Consider the following 24,117-nt stretch of genomic DNA (forward strand, 5'->3'; position numbering starts at 1 on the left):
CAAGAGAGCAGGGCCCCATCTGCCTTGTTCATTGCTGTGTCTCCAGCACTAAGCAAAAAGCCCATTTGACATTTGTAAAAAGAATAAATGAACGGGAGAGAGGGACGGTGAGAGGCATTTTGAAGGTCTGAGTTTAAAAATCAGGTGAGGTGGTTCATGCCTGTAATCCTGGCACTTTGGGAGGCTGAGGCTGGTAGATCACCTGAGGTCAGGAGTTTGAGACCAGCCTGGCCAACATGGCGAAACCCTGTCTCTACTAAAAATACGAAAATTAGCCAGGCGTGGTGGCATGCACCTGTAATCTCAGCTACTCGGGAGGCTGAGGCAGGAGAATTGCTTGAACCTGAGAAGCAGAGATTGCAGTGAGCCAAGATTGTGACATTGTACTCCAGCCTGGGCGACAGGCAGTCTCCGTTTCAAAAAAAGAAAAAGAAAGAAGAAAGAGAAAGAGAGAGAGAGAGAAAGAAAAGAAAATCAACTACCTTGAGAGGAGTACAATGGTAGAAAGCTGGAAATTGTGGAAGCAGTCATGGAGGGGAAGGGAGCAATGGAGGCCTGTTTCCTTCCTTGAACTTCCTCAAGGAGGGGGCATTTTAAAGAAGAAATTACGTACACAGATTTTTGTGTATTTTTTAAGACAGGGTCTCACTCTGTCGCCCAGGTTGGAATGCAGTGGCATGACCACAGATCACTGCAGGCTTCAACGCCTGGCCTCAAGCAATCCTACCACCTCAGCTTTCCAGAGTGCTGAGATTACAGGCGAGAGCCACCATGCTCCGCCCTACACAGGTTTTTTAAAAAGAACTTTGTGCGTTGGATTCCTGGCACTTCACGTGGACTCTTCAGTCTACCAAAGAAGGAAAAAGTAAGTACACTGAAGAATAGAAAGGAGGATTAAGTGATCATTGAGGGACGAGCAATTTCTCTTCTTCCCTGGGTCCAGTATTCCCAAAGGACACAGCAACAGGACCGACATCGGCTTTCGACCCAGTGAGGATTACTTTCGGGGTGGAGGGGGAACCGATGACCCTCGAGTCTACGGGCCTGTGCCTGGCGCGTTCCCAGCCCGAGCGGAAAGGGCAACCACCCAAACCTCACTCCTACTCCTTGTTCCCACACAGCCTTAATCGTGACCACACCCAGCTCCGCCCTCTCTCCGCCCACCTCCTCTTCCCGCTCCCCCGCCCCATTTCCTTCTTCACCGCCCACCTTCTCCTGGGTCCCTCCCCCGGCCATAGGCCCTGCCCAGGCCGCGGCAACCCTGCCCTCCGCGCTTCTTCCTCCTCCCTTCCGTCAGCGCCCCTCCCGTGGGGCCGCGGCAACCCCGTGCCTCGCTTGCCCAATGAGAAGACGGCGCGGGGCGGAGCCCGGCCAGGGCCGGAGCGGAAGTGGTGGCCGGAGCGGAAGTGGAGCTGCCGCCGCCACCGCCGCCGCGGATTCCGGAGCCCGGGTAGCTGCTGCCGCCGCCGCTGCAGCCACTGCAGGCAGCGCCGCCGCCACCGCCTGAGGAGTGGGCTTGGGAAGGAAGCGGTCACCTCGCTCGGAGCTCAGCTCGGAAGCGTCTTTGTCCCTTGCAGCCCTCCTACGGTGAGTGCGGCGCGGGGTCCGCCCGGGGCCCCCGGGGGCCCAAACTCGAAGCCCCTTTCTGGCTGCTGGGGCGACGGCGGCCCCGCGGGTGAGCCCCGGGGTGTAGAGGCGCGCTGCCTCTTCAGCTTGGCGCGGCCTAGGGCTGCGAGGCCAGGCCTTGCAGCGGCCCCTCCCTGCTTCCGGGGCCGGGCTCTTTACCTCTCGGAGAGCTCGGGCCTCCCTCGCCGCCTGAGGTCCTGCCGGCTGGGCGGGGTACAGCTCCGTACTGCGCCGGAAGAGACAGCGGAGCCGGGGATCCCGGAGCCTCCCTCACTACCTGCTTCGGTTCCCACGCGACCCCTCCCTGCGCCTTGGTAGGCGAGAACCATCCCCTTCAGCCCTGTCACCCCTGCTCCATGCTTTCCGGTTTCCAGAAATTAAAATTTAATCAAACGCGGGTGAATTTTTTCTAGCCCCAGTACCCCTGGTTTGACTCCTCCTGGATGAGTAAGGGGTTTAACCTTGGGAAACAGCAAGGGGAAAACCCCCTCCCATTTTGGAGTAAAACCGTTTCATCATCCTTCATGGTTATGGAGCTTGGCAGGACCCAGGATTCCCTAGGAAGGGAATTGAGGTTTGACTCAAGAAAATGTATTTATTGGAGCCGGTTTCTGAGTCAGGCCGGATCCCCAGGAAAAAATATCAGGGGATGAGAATCGGAGTATTTTCCCACAGTATATACCGTTATTTAACGCCAGATTCTTTTGTATTCTCACCCAGAATTCCCCCATATTGTGTGTTAGCACGTTTTTCGGTCTGAAATTTGCCTGATGGCTTCCTGGTCGGGGGAGAGGGGTGAAGGGCGAGGGTAAAGAAGAGGTGGGAAGATGAGTGCATCTTTGTCGCAAATGGAGAAGCCCCATATAATGGGGTTTTCAAAGGTGGCAGCCTTGGTAAGCAGTTTGCCAACCTTTCTGTGAAATGCACGTCTATTGTCGCTGTCTTCACTGCATTTCTCTTTGGTAAGGCTAGATAGCATCAGGTTCTGATTTTACTTGCCCTGTGTGGGAGATGGAATTTGGCAAGATGATGCTGTGAACATAATATCAGCCTGCCACGGGAGCCAAAACAGAAAGGTGAAGCACTTATAAGAATATGAAAATTGTCTGCATTTCTCTGTCAGTTTGTATGAAACCAGACACAGATGCAGTTATAGAACTGGACACTGTAGCTTTTGCATTTTCGTGTTGGAAATGTAAGTATTGGTTCTTAGTGAATTATTCTTGACTTCCAGTGTACCCTGTTTCTTACTCAGGGATATCTCATTTGTTTGAGCCCTCGTTTTTCTTGGATCCCCTTCCTTGGCCACGCATAGTGTGTGAGTGTATAAAACCTGTCAATCTTATTGGACCTAAGTTAGAAATTTAACTGTGGCTTTCAAAATGGAAGGCTAATAATCCAGTAGCAACTGTGGAATTATTTTCTTAGCGTCTTCCTTCAATAAGGTAAGAAACCATTCACCCATCTTGCAGATGAAGTCTTTAGAGAAGTGAGGTGATTTGGCCTAGACCACACACCTAGTTTTTTTCAAATTGAATATCCTTATTCATCAGTAGCAAATATTTATGGATTGCCAGCCTCTGGAGTATGACTCCTACCGTATAATCTTTTGCACATTTCCCATCTTACAGTGCTTATATTGAAGCCATTTTAGAATTGGAGCACCATAAATCAGGAAGGCAGCCTCTCTAAAACCAGGCTGAGCAAATTCCCATGATGCTGGTTCTCTAGGCAGGGTCTCCAAAGATTTGGGCCACAACAAAAAGTGCATTTTGCCCATTTGGCCGTGGATAGAGAAACAGGAAGAGCACTGGACTTGGAGTCAGGCAAATTTTGGTTGAAATCTTGCCTGCAGTATTTCCTAGCTTTCTGAATCTTCAGCATGTTAATCAATCTCTGGTTCTTAGTTTTCTTATCTCCAGGGTTGTCACTTAAGACTTTTTTATAAACTGTAAATTGTTAAATATAAGCTTTTGGTTTTGTTGTTTTTCAACCGGAGTTCACTTTTTTTTTTTGAGACGGAGTTTTGCTCTTGTTGCCCAGGCTGGAATGCAGTGGCGCGATCTTGGCTCACTGCAACTTCTGCCTCCTGGGGTCAAGTGATTCTCCTGTCTCAGCCTCCTGAGTACTTGGGATTACGGGCACATGCCACCACACCCAGCTAATTTTTGTATTTTTCATAGGGACGAGGTTTGATCACATTGGCAAGGCTGGTCTCAAACTTCTGACTTCAGGTGATCCGTCCGCCTTGGCCTCCCAAAGTGCTGGGATTATAGGCGTAAGCCATCGCGCCTGGCCCAGAGTTCATTATTAATGTCTTTTTCTCTCCAGTTAACATCTGATGAGACTAAAATCTGCTTTGTACACATGTTGTTTTAAAAAACTGATACATTATTATAGAACTTTATTTTGCACATAGGAAAAATCCAGTCTTTCTGAATCATTTTCTAATCTGTATAGCGCAAATGGTAATGCAGCCTTTGATATATTTATGTTGTGGCAAGCTCAGTAATGAGAATAAGCATCTGGGATATAGTTGGGGTTCAGTAGATGTTATTTGACCATGTGCATGAATATACACATGTATAGATTAGACATAGCATATATACTGCTCATGGACATCTATACCGAATCCATCCATTTGTGATTTATTCAACTGATAAGGTGGCATCAGACAATTAGTCTATAATAAGTAACCACTTACGGTACTTACTATGTACTAAGCTTTTTTTTTTTTTTAAAAAGCACTTTAAGCATATTAGCTCAGTCTTCATAACAACCAATGAAAGGTAAGACTGTTAGCCCCATTTTACAGATGAGGAAGCTAAGACACTTAGAAGAATAATTTCCCCAAGATCTCAGACAGCACAAGGTAAGTGACAGAACCAGGAATGAAACCAGATGATCTGGTTCTAAGGAATGATAATATAGATTTCTACCTGTGGTAGAAACAACACATGTATATGTTTTATGTGAATACCATTTAGTCCTTAATTTTTCTTTATACAAATCCTAATAAAGTAAATGTTTAAATGGTAATATTAGCTATTTTTGAAGATAGATACAATACGATTTATTGTGGGGCATATACCCATTCTGGCCTCTAGGGATGATATTGCCAGCATGCATCAGGAAGCAAGCTTGTGAAGAATCCCCTTTTTCTAGTAGTTGCTTCATATTAGGGAGAAAGTTATCAGTTACTTTGTCATAGAATTTTAGTTTCTTCATCTAATAGAATTTGATTATGACCATTAATTTTTGTTCATTATACTACTTTACAAATTGATGTTCAGATTTTTCTTATTTTTTTGGCAAGGAGGAAATAAGGAAATATGTCTACATAAATAGAAACTTCTAAATTGAAACATCCTGTTGTGCTACCTGCTCTTTTGGTGTCGACAGAGTTTTCCTTTAAATGCTGGTACCTTAGAGAATGAACTAAAATTTCCTTGTAAAGGTACTTTTAATAAGTTCCTTGGTTTCTACATTTTTCTGGGGAAGGATGACAATTCACATTGGTTAGGGGGCAAGAAATTAATGGTTATATAATAGAAACCGTTAAGCTTCAGAATCCTTTTACTCTCTATAAATGTGATCTTAGCAGTCACCTGTACGTCATGATGGAGAAACTAACAGTTGGAGCTAGATTCTGAGCGAATTTCTAAGGGGAATACTTGAGGAAACATAGACTAAAAGGGCTTTCTGTTTCATGATACGCGTGCTGAAAGCCAATCATATTACTGTTTTCTCTAAAATATTTTCTAATAGAGGTATGGTTATATGTATCTAACACTTGTAATGAGATGCAAATGATCAGTGGCCTCAAGTCATTCCCAGTAGATTATAATATGTTAGTTGACCTTTTTATTTTAAATTCTGGCTAGTTCTTTATTATGTAAGTTTTTCACATACTGGTTAGTTTATTTTATTGTTTTCCCTAAGAGAACCAACAGGAAGTTATTTCTGAGTAGCCTTGACCAGGACAAGAAGATTGAAGGCTACAGTAAAATGGACACGAGTTCTGTCTATAATTATTATTTGCCTTCAGATAAGAGCCTTACTGTAAATTTAAAAATTTGTTTAAAATTTGTTTGACAGTTTGATGAGTCTTTGGCATGTTTTTATGCTGTAACTCCTTGATTTTGTTTGTATTTTTAAAGCTAGATATATTAGCTTAATAGGCCAGTTTAAAAATTTCCCTGTGATAACCTTGTATCGTTCTTTTAAAAATTGACAATTCTCTCTTTTCCTTAGGTGACCATTGGAACTCATAATTGATCTTTAGGAGATAGAGCCACATAAAGGAAGGAGCGTTAATTTTAAAATTAATGTTGGTTTAGATCCCAGATCTGCCATATATAGCTGTGTGACCCTGAATGAGTTAACTTTTTGCATCTATAAAAGGGGACAGTGTCACCTGCCTCATAGGATACTTAGGGTCAAATAAGTTTCTAGGAATCTATGAGTGCTTTACAGGCCATAAATGAAGGATATTTTTATTATTTACTAAACAAGTTAGCTGGTTTGCCTTTTTATATAGCTAACTGATTGGACTTCTCAATGGAGGAGATGGATAGAAAGTAATCCAAAGACTTGTTGAAACTCAGTTTGAGTCTGTAAATACAATGATTGGTAGCTGAAAAATATTAGTCAAAACATATAGTGTTGCCTCCTGATTAGAGCTGAGCTGGCTTTTTTCAAAAAGCAGTCTAAGACTGTAAATGCAGTCTGTATTTTATAGGTCAGATGGGGGCTACCTTCCTCTGTCCACACAGGAAATAATTGCTTTTTCACCTTTTAAGAATGTATCAGTTGATCAAGTACTCACTCAGTGTGCTAGGCCTTGTGCTCCACATTGGGTGTCCAAAGATAAGACTCTTCCTACCTTGAGCTCACAATCCAGTGCGGGAGCCAGCAAAGACACTTGGAGTAAACTGTGATAAGGGCCATTTTAGAAATAGGCATAGGGAAATTGTTATGTGCCTTTCTTTTAAAAGTCTTAAAGGATAGTACGTGTCAAAGAAATGAGATACATAGTTTCTCATCACTGGCTGACCATTTGTTTCTTAAGTTTTGTGTGGAATGTACTGTGGTTGCCATTTATCTGAGTGCTTACAATGTGCAGAGACTGCTGAATGTTTTGCATCATGAACAAGTTTACTCCTTATAGGAACCCTAATAAGTTGATTTGCCTATCTTTTTTTATTTTTCTTTTTGAGAGTCTCGCTCTGTTGCGTTGGCTGGAGTTGCAGTGGTGTGATCTCAGCTCACTGCAACCTCTGCTTCCAGGCTGCCTCAGCCTCCCGAGTAGCTGGGATTACGTGCACCTGCCACCATGCCTGGCTAATTTTTAAAATATTTTTAGTAGAGACCAGGTTTCACCATGTTGACCAGACTGGTCTTGAACTCCTGACCTCAAGGGGTCCCCTCCTTGGCCTTCCAAAGTGCTGGGATTACAGGCGTGAGCCACTGTGCCCAGCCCAGATTTGCCTGTATTATGGATGAGAAAACAGATTCACAGAGTTCACATAGCCTGTGGACTTGGTGTGCCGTACTGGTAAATCCAACTGATTGGCTTCATTATGTCGGTGGGCCCCAGACCGTAGAATATTCATAGGGTCAACCAATTGGTCTGTCTTTATGGAACAGAATTAACATGTTGTCTTTCGGATTGATCACTTAAGACCAATAAATCAATTTATTGTCATATCTACCATTAAGTCACATGTGTAACCTTGGGCCTATCGCTTAACACCCTCAGTAAGTTTAATCATGGCTAATTGGACATAATTAGCAATGATACTCCACAACTGATATGAAAGAGGGAAAGGATTTTTAAATAATAGAAGTGCATTTTCTCTCCAGATTCAGTTTTCACTGGACATAGTGCCAATGACCTTGTATTACAGATATGCTGTGTTTTGTTTCTAACAAAGAACCTGCAAATGTTTGAATGGAATTAAATTTATTACAGGACTCTAATTTAATGTGTAGAATGGCACACAGACATTTTTAGAGTGGGTGTTTTTTAGTGAGTAGTTTTCTTTGAGAGCCAGGAGTGCTTGACTTTTTCTGGGTAACACCCACTAACCACCTGGTCCCACTGACTTTCTCAGTCCCTCCTTCAGTAGCTTGGCATCCGATTTTTCTTCGGCAGAGAGACTCCAGAACTATAACTTCTACTTTACAGTGCTGTGGATACTGTATCTGGAATGGTACATCTGTGAATGCTGTTTAGAATATGTGATCAATTCGTTACCTCATTGAAACATTTGAGCCTAGATTTTTCAGATTTTCCTGTCAGTTTTTTTCCTTGGGATTGATACTTGTCATTTCTTTATCCACTTTGGCCTTTGATTTTTATTTCATCTAGAAAAACATACATGTATTTTATTAATAACATGTCTTTTAAGTCATAACCTAGTTACCTTTAAACTAAACCTCTTTCCTCTAATTCTGTCTGCTTTTCCAAGGAGAAGCACCGTAACCCTTAAATATATGCTATCTTTTTTTTTTTTTTTTAATTGATGCATAATGGATATACATGTGCTGTTTTGTGTTTCTGCCGCTAGAGTTTAAGCTCTCTGAGGGAAGGACTACACTGGTTTCTTCTTTTAAATTCCTCTCAATGAACAATCCAAAGAGTTCTTACAAATATTGGTAGTTTTTCATTTTGCAGTTATTTCAACACACATTGGGTTATATGTGTTATATTTTTGTGAGGTAGCTTAAGAATAAAGAATAAAAATAGCTTATGAGCCTTTAACCAGTGCTATATGGCTATTTTATGTTCATTATCTTATTTGATAGCTATTAATATCTGCTTTTAACACTGAGAAAACAGATTCAAAGAAGTTATGATGTGGAAATGTAGAAAAATCACTTACTTTCTCTTTAGAAGCTTAGATGTGTATGTAAGGCTTACTAAAAGCAGATCCCACCATATATTTTATATGTGTAGAGCTTGGGTAATTCCTGATTTATAATAATGGAGTCCTCATTTGAAATTTCTAAGAAATTATTAAACTCAAGCTTATTATTTTAGAATTAAGCATGTTCTTTTCCTTGAAAACAAAACATAGCTGAAAGCAAGTGCTTCTGAAGGCCACAGCTGTCATTTTCAACTCTGTCTTTGCAGTGCCTTTTTAAAAAAAAATACGGATTTAACAATGTGTAGTCTCCTCTCTTTTCCTCTGCTTTCTTCTCCTTTCCCCTCCTTTCCTGTCCTCCTTTCCTCTCCTCTCTTCTTTTTTGATCCTTATCCTAGGATATCTGCTGTAGCCACTGGGAAATAACTTCTCAGTATTTTGACCCTGACTAGAAAGATGTCCCTTGAGAAAAGAATTGAGATAGAGGGGCTAGGTTATTTCATAGATCCTCTATTTTCACCATTTATTATCTGATTTAGGATTTTGTTTCTTTGAAGAAAATCCTATTTTGTGAGTACCTTTAGAATTATTTTTCATAGCTGTTTATCTGTACTAGTGGTCTCTTTTTAAAAAGAAAAACACCTTTTTTTCTTAAAAAAAAAAAAGTACCAAATTTTTTTTTTAAAGTAATACATACCTGAAGAAAATTCAAAAAGATAAGAAAATGGGGATATAATGATGTTATTGCCCAGAGAAAGAACCGGTGTTAACCATTTGGTGTTAACCTTTCTGTTCATGTTTGTGTGTTCTTTAGGGGATATTTTATAGAAATATTATTATTCATCTTCCTCCCCCTGGCCCCCATTGCTATTAAATAAATCTTTTCATGGCATTAAATCTCTTATTTGATGGCTACATAATCTTGTACCATCTATCCCTCCCCACCTTTTTTTTTTGAGATGGAGTTTCACTCTTGTCTCCCAGTCTGGAGTGCAGTGATGCAATCTTGGCTCACTGCAACCTCCGCCTCCTGAGTTCAAGCAATTTTCTTGCTTCAGCCTTCCGAGTAGCTGGGCAGGCATGCGCCAACCTGGATAATTTTTTTGTATTTTTAGTAGAGTCGGGGTTTCACCTTGTTGACAAGGCTGGTCTCAAACTCCTGACTTAAGGTGATATGCTCACCTTGGCCTCTGAAAGTGCTGGAATTACAGGTGTGAGCCACTACGCACGGCTAGTCTCCTTATTTTTAAAAACATTTCCATATTGTTGGATATTTTGTTTGCCTTCACTTTTTCGCTAAACATTCTCTGTGTTTATCAACAAATGCTTCCCATCCTGACTTGCTGCATCCAGTGGCTTAAAACAGATTGCCAGCCATCATCATCATCATGTAGGTGTGCTGGAGAACTCCTGTTTTCAAGCCTGTCAGTCTCTTCCTGAAATATACCCAGCACAAGGAATATCTCTTGGCTTACTGCAGGGTTGGGCCCTCTGTGGCTTCTAATGAGTTTGCCTGCTCTTGTATCTTAATGCTTCTGTAGTGGTGCCAGGCTTGATGATGAGACTGTAGTCTTTTAAAAACTTTTTAGGAGCTAAATAAAGAGTATCTTGCTGACTTCATTTTTAGTGGTACCTTCATTTAGTGGTACGTACTTGGAACAACAGTAGATCTTGATTAAAAACCATCACAGTATATCCCTGGAAAATTCAATTAGAAACTAATGGATAAACTTCAGTTACACTTAACATGTATGTCCATTTTAACATTGTAACATACTAACTTCCTATACAAGATTAATCTAGACTTCTGCTTTTCCTTCTCACAAAATTGTATATTTGAAAATAAAATTCAAACTAATGGTCTCATGGGCTACTACAGTATAATAGTCGTAGAGAGGAATAATAGTGCTTCAGTTTGATTTTGCACTATGCATTTTTTAAGGAATATTTTCCACATTTAGTATTCTTTAATTCCCTGCCTCTCATCTTCATAGCAGTTCTCCTGAGGTAGATCCTGTTATCTTTGTTTTATGGATTGGAAGACTGAGGTTTAGCATGCTCACATGGCTGTGTAGTGGCACATTGTGCTGTGACGCATAGTCCTGCTCAGGCCTTCTGGCTATACTGCATATAGGTACCCTGTGTTCCTTGTGCTCTTCCAGTGATTTGTGGAAGAACTTGATATTCATTTGCATATAAGTTTTGTGCTTAGCACAGTTATAAATATTACATATGAAAGAAATGTGAAGCTTTTCTTTGGGGGCACACTCACGTAAAGATGTAAATGATACAATACTCACTTGTACCATAGAATGGCATAAAGAAGCCCTAGACTAGACCATGTAATAGGCTGTAAGCATATTTGGAGTCATAGGCTGGGTAAATCAGTGAGGGCTAGGGTAATCAGGGAAGGGTTTGTAGCCCTAGATGGATGGATGGTTGGGGTTTGTATAGGCAGGCAGTAAAGTAAATAGGGGAGCACTCTAGATGAAGGGAACTACAAAAGCAGTTTCAGGCATGTTTGAGCATGATGTTCGTAGCGTATGCGGTGCTGGCCAGCATGAGAGAAAGGAACATGTTAGAGAATAGTGGAAGAGAAAGCCACACAAGAGGAGACAATGTGTCAGAAATTTGAAAGCCAGGTAGAGCTTAGATTTGATGGAGTAGCCAAAAGGGAGTCATTGAAAGTTACTGAGTAAAGACAAAGGCAAGACTAGATGTAATTTGGGAAGAGTAACTTTTTGTTTGTTTTGAGACAGAGTCTCTGTCACCCAGGTTCCAGTGCAGTAGTGTAATCATGGCTCACTGCATCCCCGACCTCCTAGCCTCAAGTGATCCTCCAATCTCAGCCTTCCAAGTAGCTGGGACCACAGGCATGAGCCACCACACCTGGCTAATTTTTTAATTTTTTTGTAGAGACAAGGTCTTACTATGTTGCCCAGGCTGTTCTTGAACTCCTGGTCTCAAGTGATGCTCCAGCTTTGCCTTCCCAAAGCACTGGGATTATAGATGTGATCCACCATGCTTAACTGGAAGAATAATTTTGAAATTACTCTTTGAATTTGAGAAGGTTCAGAAATCCAAGGAACTAGGCACAAATGTAATGAAGAATTAATACGCTTGTGACAAATAACTGCTATGAATTATTTGAGAAAAGAGAGAACTCTACCAACTCTGCAGTTTTATGCTTACATTTCAGGATCAGTTCATTCATTTAGCAGATACTATTTTCTCACACCAGTTATATACAGGATGCTGTGCGAGATATGCCCAAAGGAGTTTATGGGGTAGGAAGGGAAATAGGAGATACTATACAAGTAATTTTAGTACTGAAGAAACGTGGTAAGACATTGACAGGTATCAGTGAAATGCTTTGTGAGAATATATTCGTCTTAGAGCAATGCTGCTCAATAGAAATAGCCGCATGTAATTTAAGTTTTTCTGGTAGCTGCATTAAAATAATTTTAGAAAGTGAAATTGTTTATTTTTTCTTAACCCTTTATGAACAAAGCATTATGATTTCATTATGTGGCACATTTTAAGTGACTAGCCACATGTGGCTATGGCTTTAACAGCTTAAGAAAGGCTTCATGGAAGGGATGGGTATTTGAGCCACACTGTGAAGAATCTTGTATGCAGAGTAAATTTGGGAAAAGACATTCCAGGTAGAGGGGGTGGCTTAGTGAGCAAAGATAGAGAAATGTCTTTGTATGTAAGAAAACCATTTTGGCAGAAGCATATATGATGTGGAAGGCATGATGTGGGGTTCTGGAAGATAGGTTGGCAGGTTTTCACTGATCAGGGAGGAAATCTGACTTTGCTTTTGGCATCAGGGAACTTTAAAGAATTTTGAGCAGGAAGTGACTTGATCAAAGTTACAGGAAAATGGATCTTACAGCAAAAGGCATGCAGGGGGCTGTAGATAATGAGTGACTGAAATGGGTCTTATAGCAAAAGGCATGGAGGGGGCTGTAGATAATGTAAGACTGAAAGCAGTGTCACTAGGGCAAGATTATGGATGGGAGATTTATTGTAGATGTAGAAATGGAAGCAATTTCATTTCTGCTTTGTTTGCTGCCTTCCTCCAAACTGCTGGGTGTTGTGTAACCCATTTCCTGTTGAAATTGGTCTAGCTGCTTCAAAATCCATGTTATATAAGTCAAAAGTTATGTAAGCAATAGCCATCAGGATATTTAGCTATGGATTTTGGTTGTTGTAAGTTGTTTCTATATGTGTATTATGTAAAAAATTTGAATGGATACGGATTTTAAAAGTGTGCGTTCAGTCATAATGGTTTTCCATCTCTAAGAAATCTTGCAGTAATCTCCAAGAAGCTTAAAACAGTTGGCTCCAAACAGAAAGGGCACATTTTATTTTGGGAATAGGGAATGTTTGTTCCTCATAACAGGTCTAATAAAAGAGTTGGTAGTGTTTTTTGTTTATTTGTATTTTGAGACGGGTTTCACTCGGTTACCCAGGCTGGAGTGTAATGGCACAATCATGACTCACTGCTTCCTGGAACTCCTGGGCTCAAGTGATCCTCCCACCTCAGCCTCCTCAGTAGCTGGGACTACAGGTGCACACCATCATACCCAGCTAATTTTTTCTTGGAGTAGTATTTAATTTTCTCTTGTTTTGTAAAGATCAAGTCTTGCTGTGTTAAGACTGTCTTGCCAGGATATTCTTGAACTCCTGGGATTACAGGTGTGAGACACCACATCCAGCCCTAGGTAGTGTTCTTACTGCCCAGTAAAGAAACTGGGCTGGGTGCGGTGGCGCATGCTTGTAATCCCACCACTTTGGGAGGCTGAGGCAGGCAGATCACGAGGTCAAGAGATCAAGACCATCCTGGCCAACATGGTGAAACCCCATCTCTAACTAAAAATATAAAAATTAAATGGGCATGGTGGTGTGCACCTGTAGTCCCAGCTACCCGGGAGGCTGAGGCAGGAGAATCGCTTTAACCGAGGACGTAGAGGAGTTGCAGTGAGCCAAGATTGTGCCACTGGCATTCCAGCCTGGCGACAAAGCAAGACTGTCTCAAAAAAAAAAAAAAAAAAAAGAAAGAAAGAAACAAGCTCTCAGGTTGAGTGATTTAACCAAGGTCATACCACTTGTAAGAAGCAGAGCTAGTGCTAGATAGAGCCCAAGTCTGACTGCCTTTAGTTTATGTTCTTTTCCTGTACAGTGTGTCTTGGTAACAAAGCAAATTACAGAAGATATGATAGTAATCTTTCCCATCTTTCAGTGTCTGCTGCTTGATGGGTGCAGCCAAATAGATTGTATAAAATCATCCTCTTTTGTTTCACGATTGGTTGAAGCAATCATCATACTTACTTTTTCCTGTGCTATGGAAAACAACAGGTTTAGTCAAAACTAGAGTTCCTTACAGGACAGTGAAGAGAGGACACCCTGTATTACAGGATATAGTTGGCTTCAGGTCATTAAGACAAACAAACCAGACAATTACAGAGAGAGTCAAGGACATATAGTAAGCATACATTTTTTTTTTTTTTTTGAAACGGAGTCTCACTCTGTCATCAGGGTGGAATGCAGTGGCGTGATTGCAGCTCACTGCAACCACCATCTTCTGGTTTCAAGCGATTCTCCTGCCTCAGCCTCCCAATTAGCTGGGATAACAGGCACCCACCACCACACCTGGCTGATTTTTTGTATTTTCAGTAGAGATGGGGTTTCATTCACCATGTTGGCCAGGCTGGTCTCAAACCCCTGACCTCATGATCCACCTGCCTCGGCCTTCCAAAGTGCTGGGATTACAGGTGTGATCTACCGCACTTGGTGAGTAAGCATAAACTTCCAAAGAGATAGTTATTAAGCAGTCTGTATGTGCCGGGCAGGTGAATTGGGCTAATGGAAGAAAACAAAAGCTCTAGAGCCAGAAAAATGTGTTTGAGTTCTGGCTCTCTTCATCTATTTGCATGTTGCTCTGGACATAACACTTGCCTTTTTTCTGACCCTCCTTTTCTCCACCCTTAAGAAGGGGAAAGGAGTTATGAACATGCCTACCCTGTGGGACAGTTGGGAAGACTACTTGACTAAAATAACAAAAAGGCCTTAGCAAAGTACACCCCAAAGGTATTCAGTGTATGATCAGTATTGTTGATGGCATTTGGAACTGGATCTTTCACATTTAGTTTGCTTCTTTCTAGATGGTTTGGAAGAAGATTAACCCATATGTTTCCTGGGCCCTGGAACCTGACTCTCTTTTTGTCTTGCTCTTGTTCTAAGGAATGACAATGGATAAAAGTGAGCTGGTACAGAAAGCCAAACTCGCTGAACAGGCTGAGCGCTATGATGATATGGCTGCAGCCATGAAGGCAGTCACAGAACAGGGGCATGAACTCTCCAATGAAGAGAGAAATCTGCTCTCTGTTGCCTACAAGAATGTGGTAGGTGCCCGCCGCTCTTCCTGGCGTGTCATCTCCAGCATTGAGCAGAAAACAGAGAGAAACGAGAAGAAGCAGCAGATGGGCAAAGAGTACCGTGAGAAGATAGAGGCAGAACTGCAGGACATCTGCAATGACGTTCTGGTAAGAGGCCAGTGCTTCTGTTTTGAACAGTGGTTTCTAAATAGTATTAATATATAAATGTAGATTCTCAAAACAGCTTATGAGAGAGAGGTGTCTGAATATACTGGAAAGCGGCCAGCCATTTACAACTAATTTTTAAGCATTTGATGTAATTTTTGCCACCTATTGCCTGATCAGAGGTTGTACATCACTTCTGAGATATTTGCCTCTCCTATCAAAAAGACCTGTGAAAAAACAGTAACATTTATTCAGCCTCCCTCCGTCTTTTAAAATTGAGGCCAGATTAACAGGATTTTAATAAATACAGCCACAGGTAGGCTATTGTGTATATTAGTCCGAGTAGTGATGTCATCTCCAGTAGCGGAGGGAGATAAAAAGGCTGGGCTGTAAGTCCTGCTTTGGTCTGAAAGTTGCGCACATCCATCAAGTTGAGCATGCATTTCAGAGCCAAATTCAAAGTGGTTTGGGGATTCTCCTCTCCTGTGTTTTACATAAGCCTTAGTCAGATGATTGATTCACTCTGGCCACCACTTGAGATTAAATGGGAGAGGTACATACTCTAAAACAAATCACAGTCATACTGTCTTTCCCCCACATCCTGAGCCCATTGGGAACATTTTTCTTCCAGTTGAAATCAGGTAAAAATGAAGAGCGAGGGCTGTTTTGAAAAGGGAAAAAGAATTCACACTTCGGGATCTACCTCCTTCCCTGCTGGCCGCCTTTCCAAATTACTGCCCATGACTCCTTTCTTTTGAAAACCAGTACAAAGCTTGTCAGCCATCAGGCAGCACCCCTCATCCCTAACCCATTAGGAGTTACACACTGTCTCTCTACAAAGAATACTAAAAAATGACTACCGCCCCTTGCGTCTTCTCACTTTGGTTGATTAAATCCCTTTATAAGTAAGCTTTGCATTGAGCTTCTGTTTTTATTAGATTCATGGCATAAGTGTGTCATGGCTAAATTTGTTGCCTGTTGGTAATTTGGGGGTTTGTTAATGGTGCACTAATTCCTGAATGTTAGGTACATCTGGTATTCAGATGAAGTATGTCATGCATTCCAAGGGCAAGAAAGTCCATAATTCATGAAATGTAGACCAACTTTTAAGAGCATCTGAAAGAAGGTGAAGAAGAGCTTGGTACTTACTGCCTCTTAACCAGTTTTTCAGGATGCCACATTCTAAAACAACTCTTCGAAAATATTGCTCTGTATACGAAGCTTGGACTCCTTCAGAACTACTTTTGTTGTAAGCATACATGTTTAAAGGAATTTATTATTAATAGTATTAGCTACTCTTTGAGTGCTTACTACGTGCCAGGCAACGTGTTAAGCGCTTTATGTATGTCAACTTATTTATCATTATAACTACCCTAGAAGATGGCTATACCCTAGAAGATGATCCCTCGTATAGTGTAGGAAACTGAGGCTCAAGGTGATTAGGTAATTTGTCCAGAGTTATACAGATAAGTGACAGAAGAGGGATTTCTACCCAGGTCAGATTGATTCTAAACTTAGTTCTTGGCAGTTTTGCTCTGTTACCACCTTTTTACTCCCAGGGAAGTACTTTTCCCCCCTCTAATTATAGAAGTAATACAAGTTTATGGGTTTAAAAAGGGTGGGGAGAACAAATCAGAAGAATATAAATAAGAAAGTAAAAATCACTTCTAATCTTACCACCCAGAGAACCATTATTAACATCCTCCTTCCAGGCTTTTTCCTTAGGTATTTGTGAGCATGTACACATAGGTATCTTATTGTTAAAATAGGATTCTTGTGGTATTTATAATCTGCTTTTTTTTTCACTCAGATTTCTTTGGAGAGCCTTTCCATTATCTGTGTAGTTCTGCATCATTTTAAAGGCCTGCAAAGCATTTCATTGTATAGCTGTACTTATTATCCTCTATGGATGGTCAAAGTGATTTTTAACAGAAGAATACAGGCATCTGCTATTATGACCTGGGCTAAACAACATTTAGTAGCTTGGATGAAAAACTGGTGTTTTTTTAATTTTCCAAAAAATTTAGAAGCAGTAGTGTATTTTGAATCTGTTTTTTAACATCCTGTGAATAATTCTAAATTCTCAACAATGTGAATCATTTTTTAGGAGCTGTTGGACAAATATCTTATTCCCAATGCTACACAACCAGAAAGTAAGGTGTTCTACTTGAAAATGAAAGGAGATTATTTTAGGTATCTTTCTGAAGTGGCATCTGGAGACAACAAACAAAGTAAGTAATACCTTTAAAAAGAAATTTGACCAGTAATGGAGCCAATATGCTTTCACAGGGACTTTTTTTTAACAGTTTTTGCTTTGTCTGTTTGCTATAGACATCAGTGTTGCAGTACTAAGAATTTAAAAGACCACAGCATTGTGATGAACGGGGTTGATGGGTGGACAAATAAATATTTATCTGACAGGGAAATATGGAGGGCATTAAAAATCTGGTGTGTAGTATATTTAAAAAGATTTTTATCTTAAGGATTGTTAGCTCTCTTTTTAGTGGTGAAACTTTAAAATACTTGATGGTATGAAACTACCATAGTGATGCATTTCTTTTATCACATGTTTTACTATGATGGTGATAATCATAACAACACTTTATCAAGTGCCTATATGCCAAGTACTTTTGAGTCTCACTTATTCTTTGCACAACCATACGAATTAGGTGGCAAGCTGCCCATTTTTCTGGTAAACTGAGGTTTATGGAGGTTTTTACTTGCCCCTAGCCACAGACTTAGGGAATAAGAGTTGGGAATTAAAGTTTGGATTTATTAACTTTAAAGCCTGTGATCTTTGCACTAGAGCATATTGTTTTTCACATTCTGTATTGTTAAAGGTCAAATCTATATTACTTTTTTTTTTTTTTTTTTTTGAGACGGAGTTTCGTTCTTGCTACCCAGGCTGGAGTGCAATGGCGCGATCTCGGCTCACCGCAACCTCCGCCTCCTGGGTTCAGGCAATTCTCCTGCCTCAGCCTCCTGAGTAGCTGGGATTACAGGCACGCACCACCATGCCCAGCTAACTTTTTGTATTTTTAGTAGAGACAGGGTTTCACCATGTTGACCAGGATGGTCTCGATCTCTTGACCTCGTGATCCACCCGCCTCAGCCTCCCAAAGTGCTGGGATTACAGGCTTGAGCCACCGCGCCCAGCCCTAAATCTATATTTCTTAAATGCTTTAGTAGACTTTATCATAATTGTTTTTCCCCAAAGCATTTAATCTGCAACTTGGTTTAGAATAAATATCTAAAGGCCGGGCACGGTGGCTCAAGCCTGTAATCCCAGCACTTTGGGAGGCCGAGGCGGGTGGATCACGAGGTCAAGAGATCGAGACCATCCTGGTCAACATGGGGAAACCCCGTCTCTACTAAAAATACAAAAATTAGCTGGGCATGGTGGCACGTGCCTGTAATCCCAGCTACTCAGGAGGCTGAGGCAGGAGAATTGCCTGAACCCAGGAGGCGGAGGTTGCGGTGAGCCGAGATCGCGCCATTGCACTCCAGCCTGGGTAGCAAGAACGAAACTCCGTCTCGGAAAAAAAAAAAAAAAAAAAAAGAATAAATATCTAACAAATGTAAAATTGATTGGCAGAGACACTGATACCTCATTTGATAGGTCATTGCTCTTGCCCAATTTGGGATTAAGAAAATAATTTCATAGTTGGTCCAATGTGTGATATCTGTGAAAGAGCCAAGCCTTAAATATTTTCATCTTTATCTTTCAGCCACTGTGTCGAACTCCCAGCAGGCTTACCAGGAAGCATTTGAAATTAGTAAGAAAGAAATGCAACCTACACATCCAATTCGACTTGGTCTGGCACTTAATTTCTCAGTCTTTTACTATGAGATTCTCAACTCTCCTGAAAAGGCCTGCAGCCTGGCAAAAACGGTGAGAAAGACCCTTTGTGATTTCTGACCATAGCAAAACAATGCTTGTGTTATTAACTTCTTTTTATTCCTGAACATACTCATTGTCTTGGACTTTTTTGAAAGCTTTTCTGGGGATGGGAGTGTATCTTTTCTGAGATAAATACAGATCTGTTACTTTTTAAAATTCATTCTCATTACCTTCTGCTGACTTTTGTTTGATTACTATTTTGGGGGGAGGTGGTTGTAGAAAGTTCCAGGTGAATGTAGTTTGTTGTTTCTTTTTTTTTTTTTTTTTTGAGACGGAGTTTTGCTCTTGTTGTCCAGGCTGGAGTGCAGTGGTGCGTCTCGGCTTACTGCATCCTCTGCCTTCCGGGTTCAGGTGATTCTCCTGCCTCCGCCTCCCGAGTAGCTGGGATTACAGTCATGCGCCACCATGCCCGAGTAACTTTGTATTTTTAGTAGAGATGGGATTTCACTATGTTGGTCAGGCTGATCTCAAACTCCGACCTCAGGTGATCCTCAGCCCACTAAAGTGCTCGGATTACAGTTGTGATCCCAGCCAGTTTGTTGTTTCTTACCAAGCTTTGGGCCTTGGTTATACCTTGTCATTCTTGTACCAAGATTTGAGGTTATGGCTGTATAAAAGAAATACACGTCACATTCTTGTTGTGTGCTAGATTACCTCCTATATTCTTCTTTGGCCTTTTTTGCATATTTTTTGTATTCTCTCGAAATGTACACAATTATTTTTAAAAAATTTTATTTGGAAAAGGTGCCTTAAAGTTTCATAACTTAATCTAATCAGATTTAGTGATGTGAGGTTTATTTTATCCCTTGTATCCCGACCTTTTTAGTTCTAGTTAAAAAAAAAATGATTTAAATAGTACATTGCTAGAAATGTCTTTGGTAATTAAAAAATCACAAGTTTACCCAGAATGACTGTGCTAGGGTTAGCAGTAATATTGCTTACTTATTAGGTATAGCAAAGTTCTTATCTAGGAATTTCTGTCATTGGTTGGTGCTTTATAAACATGCGTTATACTTTTGCTGGAAATGGCTAACAAACAGGGTAATAGTAGCCTGGGTTCCTCCAAAGTACTGTACAAGAAGAGAAATTCACTTAGCAAAAAAAAAAAAAAAAAAAAAAAAAAAAAAAGGGCTAACTAGCTCCAGAAAACTTGTGAATTCTTTGCTAAAGGCTCTTTGTTTTAGGCATTTGATGAAGCAATTGCTGAATTGGATACACTGAATGAAGAGTCCTATAAAGACAGCACTCTGATTATGCAGTTACTTAGGGACAATCTCACTGTAAGTACTACTTCCACAGGGTTTATAGTCTTTTTCCTATTCACCTACTTAATAATTTACTATTATCTTCAAGAGGGGATTTGTACCCTGTTAAATATAGTTACGGTTTTAAGTTGTTAAATTGGCTATAAATGACTGCTGAAGTTTTGACCTTTGCAGTCATCCCTGCAGTGGCACAGGAATAATTTTAAACCTTTGAGTTGGATAACATTATACATACTGGGCTGCCTACCTAGGCAACTTTTAGTAGCCCTGCTTTGATTATGCTTTCTTTCTCTTGCAGCTGTGGACATCGGAAAACCAGGGAGACGAAGGAGACGCTGGGGAGGGAGAGAACTAATGTTTCTCATGCTTCGTGATCTGTTCAGTGTCACTCTGTACCCTCCACACATATCCCTTGTGCGATAAAAAAAAAAAAAATTGTATGTTGACTTTCGATTTTTCACAGCCTCAGCCTAGCAAAAATGGTTCATGGGATAAACAGCTGGTATTTGTATCTAAAACTCAGATTGGTCACATAAATGCCACGGCATTCTGAAGTTTTGATTTTGATTAACATTTGACAGGATTACTGTGTGTTTTAATTTTTTTTTTTTTTAAACTGAACACTGTGATTATGGGGTTTTGTAATTTAGCGGAACTCTTACTGGTAGAAAAAATAGACCCGAATTATGTGTAACTTTTTGGAAAGTTTAATCTGATGTCAAAATAATCATTGAAATAGATAATTCCATTGTAAAGTTGTACAGAAAGTTATAGAGATTATATTGTGATGCTGGAACTTGGAGTGAGACACACATCACCTGGCATTTGAGTTTAATGGTAATTCACAGTAATGCTGCCTGTTGTTTGGAGCTTAAAGACACTTGACCTGTTGGGGCTGTTGCCACTCAAAAGTTCATGACCACAAATATCCACAGTGACTTCCTCCGAGGAAACTTGAATCCTGAAATTGAAATTCTCTGTGGCAGATAACTGGCTTATGACACCTTGAAAAGTTCAAGTGCTCACATAACACACCTGACTAAACCCCTTTTTCTACAGCAGTTTGTTCACTGTGTTACCAGTTTGCAACTTGTGCTTCAATAGTGGAATCTCTTTTCATTGTTAACACTGAGCTCAAGAAAAAAAGCCGTGTGTTTTATGAGTGACCTTATCTGTTTCCTGGTTAATACCTTTAAAAATAATGTTCTGAGTCAGGCATGGTGGTGCATGTATGTAGTCACAACTGCTCGGGAGGCTGAGGCAGGAGGATCGCCAAGCCCAGGAGTTTAAGGCTGCAGTACCCTATGGTTGCACCTGTGAATAACTGCACTCCAGCCTGGGCAACATAGCGAGACCTCATCTCCAAAAAAAAAAAAAAAAAAAAAGGAATGACGTTCTGTAGAGATTGCCTTTCACTTGAGGAGTACTCTCAGTTTTCAGGTTCTTTGTAGCTCGGGGCTTTTACATTTTTAAATCTAAACATTCTTTCCCACCATCCTTTTTGACTGTTGACTTTGGTTTTCTCTTCTCTCCTTAGTTTCTGTCTCTCTGCTTTTTTTTCCGTTTTGAATTCTATCTTTATCTGTCTTTTGTTCACTTTTTAATGCTATATATGGGCAGGGGTAAGAGACTTTACAGAGCACCTTGGTGAGCAAGCCTGGCTTTAAAGATTGAGAAGAGCTTCTGGCACCAGAGCAGTCTTCCTCCAGTTCTCAACACAGTGTTGCTCTTCAGTCATACCAGGATCTGAATCAAAAAAGTATTTTTAAATATCCATGATTTCTCCCTATATTGAGGCTGGCACGGATCATGCTTTTTAGTGCCTGTCACCAGGTTTCCCAAGTGCGCTCATTCAGCTCAGCTCTCAGATGTGTTTTAAGGAGACCCTATATTTAGGGAAGTTGTGTGGACACTGCCGTGGAGAGAATTGGAAATAGTCAGGCCTATCAGTCTCACAGTATCACCCCTCTACCTTTAATATTCCACCTAGCTGTAGAGTCCATCTGTTTGTCCATCTGCTGAAATGAGAAAAGAAACATTCATGCACTGATTTAAAACCAAAAAAAAAAAGAAAAAAAAAATCCCTCCTAGCTGAACAAAAATGTGCAGTTAATACTTGGCGCTTGAAAATGCAGTAGTGAATGTGGAACCAAGCCTGTCTGTATATCTGGTAGCTCTTTTCTTGCTTTGTTTTTCCTTACCAGTATTCTGCCTAATGTTTGCTTCTGTGATGGTTATATTGCCTAGCAAGCACACCCGTGGTTGTGAAAATAGTATAGCAAAAAAAGAAAAATCCCCGGTTATTGATGTACTAGATTTGTGTATGTCTTTTAAACAGTTCTAGTTTCACCTTACACAGAATAATCAGGAAAAATGTAAAAATTCAAAAGTGAAATAAAAATTTTATCAGTTAGTTGCCTGTGAATTGATGTGTCACCACCACCTCTGTTGCTACCAGACCTAGCTAACTATTCTGATCACACTTATTTTTGGCTCTCTTTAAAAATAGGTAAATAGTTTTTATTTCATTATTTAGAACCAGAAGTCAAAGTGTTATAAAGGGGAAGAAATTACCATTAATTAAACAGCCTCTTTCCACTCGTTTCTTGATACCTCTCTACCTTCTGCAACAAACCACGCAGGTTAGGTCCTCTTTAGTGACTTCTGAGATTTGGTACGGGCATTCAATCCCCTACCCCTTCCCCATTTTGTAACCCTGGTGTAATAACCAAGCCAGTGAAACGTAACCTATGGTTGCATAAGGCTTGGTCATCACCAAGCTATTGTCTCACCTGCCTTCACACTGCATGGTGGCCTGCAGAGCTGGTTCCTCACCAGATTTGCCCCTTCTGAAAACATCCATACTACCACAAGGAGAGAAAAAAAAATCAGGATAGAGGGGTCATTTTTAGCTCAAGATTAGAATTGGTGGTGCTTTGCTGCTCTGAGGCTGGACAGCCAGATGGGCTCCCGTGCTTAGTTTGGGTGCTGTTCCACATGTTGAAGCCACACTCGGAGGTCAGTGGGGGCCTACCTACTTTGTTGCATCAGTGAGACCAGGAAAGTTCTATCAGAGGAAGACAAATATTGGTGCACAATGGAGTAGTTGTTTTTGTTTTTAACCACCTTATGCCACATAGATTGAGGCTGCAAGCGCAGATTGACAGTGTGTTCCTTCCGTTTAGGTCTTGCTCCCAACTGTCCCCATTGAGGCTGAGTCACAAGTAACTCGGTCAACCTCCCTGGAGTAATGGATGTGTAATGGCTTAGGGGGACAGGGAATATCCCAGGAAGAGGTCTTGATAATGTGAGCCATTACCAAGAAAGGCCTTACTGGTCCCCAGTTCTCACGAGGATCCTCCAGTCCGTCTGAAAGTCATTTCCGGTGGGACTGGATCCGGCTCTTTGGAGGAAGACATCTTTAATGGAGCAGGATAAAATGCTCTACACGAGCTTTGAAACAGTGCTTTTTGCGTTTCACGTACGAACAGTTCCGAATTCCGTTTGTATGTGAAACGCAAAAAGCACGGTCTGGGTCTCCTTGCATCCTTGTCAGGAGGGAGTCGTTCCCATTTTACAGAGAAGAGAAACGGGTTCACAAAGACAATGACCTAGGGTTAGAACCCAGCCCCCTGCGTCCTTTCCGTCCCAGTCCTCGGCCCTTTCAAAACTGCTGGGGGTTTTGAGAGCTCCTCTCAAGTCCACGCAGCCCTGCTCAAGGCCAGGTTGAAGGCTTTGCCCGCCTCCCAGGGCGGGGTCAGAGGTATCCCCACCTGTAGCTTTTAGATCCCCAAGCGCTCCCAGGTGGGGTGCGGGCCCAGGAGGGATCCAGGGTGGGGCACCCGAGCTCGCCCACGATTGGTGCGCAGGGGACGTGCGGGCGGTAAAGGGAAGGGGCGGGCCCGCGC

The 24,117-nt window shown here is 41.3% G+C and overlaps 1 protein-coding gene across 1 annotated transcript; it reads left to right on the plus strand.

The window, feature by feature from the left end:
• The first annotated feature begins 1,382 nt into the window (after positions 1-1,382).
• On the plus strand, positions 1,383-22,622 carry YWHAB (tyrosine 3-monooxygenase/tryptophan 5-monooxygenase activation protein beta). Its single transcript, XM_003936412.4, has 6 exons — positions 1,383-1,587; positions 14,745-15,046; positions 17,151-17,274; positions 18,772-18,935; positions 20,129-20,224; positions 20,508-22,622. The coding sequence occupies exons 2-6, from the start codon at positions 14,747-14,749 to the stop codon at positions 20,562-20,564; spliced, it is 741 nt and encodes a 246-aa protein (XP_003936461.1). The 5' UTR covers positions 1,383-1,587; positions 14,745-14,746; the 3' UTR covers positions 20,565-22,622.
• Positions 22,623-24,117: the final 1,495 nt, after the last annotated feature.

The sequence above is a fragment of the Saimiri boliviensis genome, chromosome 9 (assembly GCF_048565385.1).
Source record: "Saimiri boliviensis isolate mSaiBol1 chromosome 9, mSaiBol1.pri, whole genome shotgun sequence".
Classification (NCBI taxonomy): domain Eukaryota; kingdom Metazoa; phylum Chordata; class Mammalia; order Primates; family Cebidae; genus Saimiri; species Saimiri boliviensis.

Excerpts from the sequence above, each read along its gene's own strand:
- YWHAB (XM_003936412.4), top strand. The coding sequence starts at position 14,747 with ATGACAATGGATAAAAGTGAGCTGGTACAGAAAGCCAAACTCGCTGAA. Across the intron at positions 17,275-18,771 it reads ATCTGGAGACAACAAACAAA|CCACTGTGTCGAACTCCCAG; the intron begins GTAAGTAATACC and ends TTTATCTTTCAG. Across the intron at positions 20,225-20,507 it reads TACTTAGGGACAATCTCACT|CTGTGGACATCGGAAAACCA; the intron begins GTAAGTACTACT and ends TTTCTCTTGCAG.